The sequence below is a fragment of the Stomoxys calcitrans genome, chromosome 5 (genome assembly GCF_963082655.1).
Source record: "Stomoxys calcitrans chromosome 5, idStoCalc2.1, whole genome shotgun sequence".
Classification (NCBI taxonomy): Eukaryota; Metazoa; Arthropoda; class Insecta; order Diptera; family Muscidae; genus Stomoxys; species Stomoxys calcitrans.
Window position 1 is genome coordinate 98,190,701 of NC_081556.1, and position 3,371 is coordinate 98,194,071.

At 39.2% G+C, this 3,371-nt stretch overlaps 1 protein-coding gene across 1 annotated transcript; it reads right to left on the minus strand.

Annotated features, from left to right (window-relative positions):
- Positions 1–1,098: 1,098 nt before the first annotated feature.
- On the minus strand, positions 1,099–2,490 carry LOC106094318 (arylalkylamine N-acetyltransferase-like 2). Its single transcript, XM_013261524.2, has 2 exons — positions 1,321–2,490; positions 1,099–1,233 (listed from the first exon to the last, which is right to left on the minus strand). The coding sequence occupies exon 1, from the start codon at positions 2,190–2,192 to the stop codon at positions 1,368–1,370; it is 825 nt and encodes a 274-aa protein (XP_013116978.2). The 5' UTR covers positions 2,193–2,490; the 3' UTR covers positions 1,099–1,233; positions 1,321–1,367.
- Positions 2,491–3,371: the final 881 nt, after the last annotated feature.

A 3,371-nucleotide genomic window follows, 5' to 3' on the forward strand; every position in this document is an offset into this window, starting at 1 on the left:
TTGGTTGGAATTTTAAATGGGCCACATCGGCCCATGTAGCGCAGAGGTTAGCATGTCCTTCTATGACGCTGAGCGCCTGGGTTCGAATCCCGGCGAAAACCACACACTTGGCACAATTTTTGGAAGTTAACTATTGGTTGGAATTTTAAATGGGCCACATCGGCACATGTAGCGCAGAGGTTAGCATGTCCTTCTATGACGCTGAACGCCTGGGTTCGAATCCTAGCGAGAACATCAGAAAATTTTTCAGCAGTGGTATTCCCCTCCTAAAGCTGGCGACATTTGTGAGGTACTTTGCCATGTAAGAAGTCTGCGGCACTCCGTTCGGACTCGACTTTAAAAAGGAGTTCCCTTATCATTGAGCTTAAATCTGAATCGGAAAGCACTCTTGATTTGTGAAAAGTTTGCCCCAGTTCCTTAAAGGAATGTTCATGGGCAAATTTGCATTTTACACCGGTCCATGTTTTGATGGAGGCCGCCGTAGCGCAGAGTTTAGCATGTCCGCCTACGACACTGACCGCCTGGGTTCGAATCCTGGCGAGACCATCAGAAAAAATTTTCAGCGGTGGTTTTCCTCTCCTAATGCTGGCAACATTTGTGAGGTACTATGCCATGTAAAATTTTTCTTCATAGAGGTGTCGCACTGTGGTTCGCCGTTCGGACTCGGCTATAAAAAGGAGGCCCCTTATCATTGAGCTTAAACTTGAATCGGACTGCACTCATTGATATGTGAGAAGTTTGCCCCAGTTTCTTAAAGGAATGTTCATGGGCAAATTTGCATTTTACATCGATCCATGTTTTGATATTGCCCTCATATAAACCAATCTCACGATTTTACTTCTTGAACTCGTATAGGGCGTAATTCTTAACTGATTTGATTAAAATTTTGCATAATGACATCTACTACTATGGTCTCCAACATTCAAGCTCCAATAGCATAGCAATTCTTATTCATTATCCTTTGTTTGCCTATAAAAAGATAGCGGGCTAAGAACTTGACAAATGCCATCCATGGAGGAGGGTATATAAGATTCGACCCGACCGAACTCACCATGCTTTTACTTGTTTTTGTTCTCTAATATACCATGCCTTATAAGGTTTTTAAAGTTTTTTATGCTTCAAAATGAAGCAGGCAATTTATTAAAATTTTGTAAACATCTTATAGTTGAAATTAATTCATTTTATTCCGACAAAGATACGTACTCATCGCATTTAAGTTTTGTATAAAGGCGCCTGTAATTGATGTGGCATTTTAAAAAAATAAATTCAAAGTCAGTGTTTGTTTAACGATTTTTTTTTTCTCAAAACTCAAATATTCACCTTCATGGTGTAGAGAGTTTTGGTACTCTGTAATGCTGACCCCTTTTTCATAGTCTTACCGCATATGTCCTGCAGCACACATGGGGAGGCTTGGCATTAACCATTGCATGCCCATTTTCATTCACATACTCATTGTAGTAGATCTCATTCACACATTCCCAGCCTAGTTGTTTGCACAACTTTGAGGAATAGTAACTGGTGCAGTCAACAGTCACCAGTTCATAATTCCAAGTTTTTCCCAACTCCTGCAGTTCGTTAAATAAACGCGCACCAATTCTCTTGCCGCGAATATTCCTGTCCACAGCCAAGACTGTACAATGAAGAACTCTTTGCACTCCATAACGTTTGTAGACATTTGACTCTCTCTCGGCACGTTCCCATAACTTGAGAATAACACTCCATTTTGTGAGCCCCTCCTTAGCGGCTCGTATGGACAATAATTCGGCTTCATTGGGACCTTTTGGTCCTGCTAGCAAAACACCTACAGTAGCTTGGCTCTGCTGGTCCACAGCCATAAGGCATGTTCCATGTTCAATTTTCGAAATATTGTAGTCCTCATCGGCCTTATCGGGCTCAGTCAATGCTGTGTTGTTGATATTCGCTGTAGTGGCCACCACATATGGTTTGTCACAATAGAAGTGGATACGTAGAAATTCTAAAACTCGCTGACGATCCGCTGGTTTGATGACTCGAATGCAAATGTCTTTAGCTTTTCGTTGAGTGGTTGAGATACTTCTATTAAAATGACCATAAAGCAGACTTTGAATTAGGCCATGACGATGCTCGTATTTGCGCCAGTGAAGTAGTGGACGCAACAATGAGATCTTTTGAATAACTAAATGCGAACACAATAAGGTACTAGTCGCACACATGGTCTATCTCAGAACGAGATGTGCTTTGCTAGATCAATGAAGAATTTATAAAGAATTTTTAAGGCTATCATGGATATCAGATGGTGCCGCTAATTTTTCCATTTGCATTTTATTTTAGCGTGAGCCATTAAAAACCTTGTTTTACAACCGTCCTTAACAAGGGAGGAATGATATGCTGAATTTTGGGTAGCCGCCTAAGATAGCGGGAACTATTGAATATTTATTGTTAAAGCATTCAGTTTGTAATGTGTGGAATTGACCTTAAATTTAATTTGATTTTCGCATTAATTTTCGCAGTAATTTTCGCAGTAATTTTATTGAAATGAAAAAGTGCAAGCAACTAGGAAGATGTGGACGAAATGAATGCCTGTAAAGCACTGCTGCCTTATTGATGCATAACATATATAAAGTACAACTTGTGAATATATTTCTAGCCTATTGTCAAATCTCTCCTAACAACGCACAGTGGGGGAAAATCGAAAAAAAAACTAGTAAAAACCAGTAAGGAAAGGCAAAAGTCGGGCGGAGCCGACTATATAATACCATACACCACCGAGTATACGTAATACTTTTAGTATATAGCACTTATATCCAAATCTAGTCAGACTTTAATTTTGCATACCTATTGAAATATCGAAAAGTACCTTGTAGGATGTTCTTACGATGGTACGAAAATTGTGGCATTTTTGCGTTTCGACTTTTAAGGCTGTAGACTTAAAAGTCGAAACGCATAAAAGATATATGTGGTAGTCCTATATAAATCTGATTCGATTTTGATGAAATTTTGCACACGTATTAGGGTCAATTAATCTCATCTCATGAAAAATTTTGTAGAGATCGGACCAAAATTGTATCTACTACACCTTTAAAAGGGCATATCGGATGAAAGATATATATGGGAGCTAGATATAAATCTGATCCGATTCTTATAAAATTTTGCACACAAATTGGGACGTCACAAAAAGGACTTCGTGCCAAATTTGGTAAAGACCGGACCAAAATTGTGCCTTCTACAGCCTTAGTAGGTCATATCGGATGAAAGTTTTATATGGGAGCTATATCTAAATCTGAATCGATTTAGATGAAATTTTGCACACGTATTAAGACCTCACACGAAACATCTCATGCTAAATTTGGTGAAGATCGGACCGAAATTGTGACTCCTACAGCTTCAAAAAA

Excerpts from the sequence above, each read along its gene's own strand:
- LOC106094318 (XM_013261524.2), bottom strand. The coding sequence starts at position 2,192 with ATGTGTGCGACTAGTACCTTATTGTGTTCGCATTTAGTTATTCAAAAG.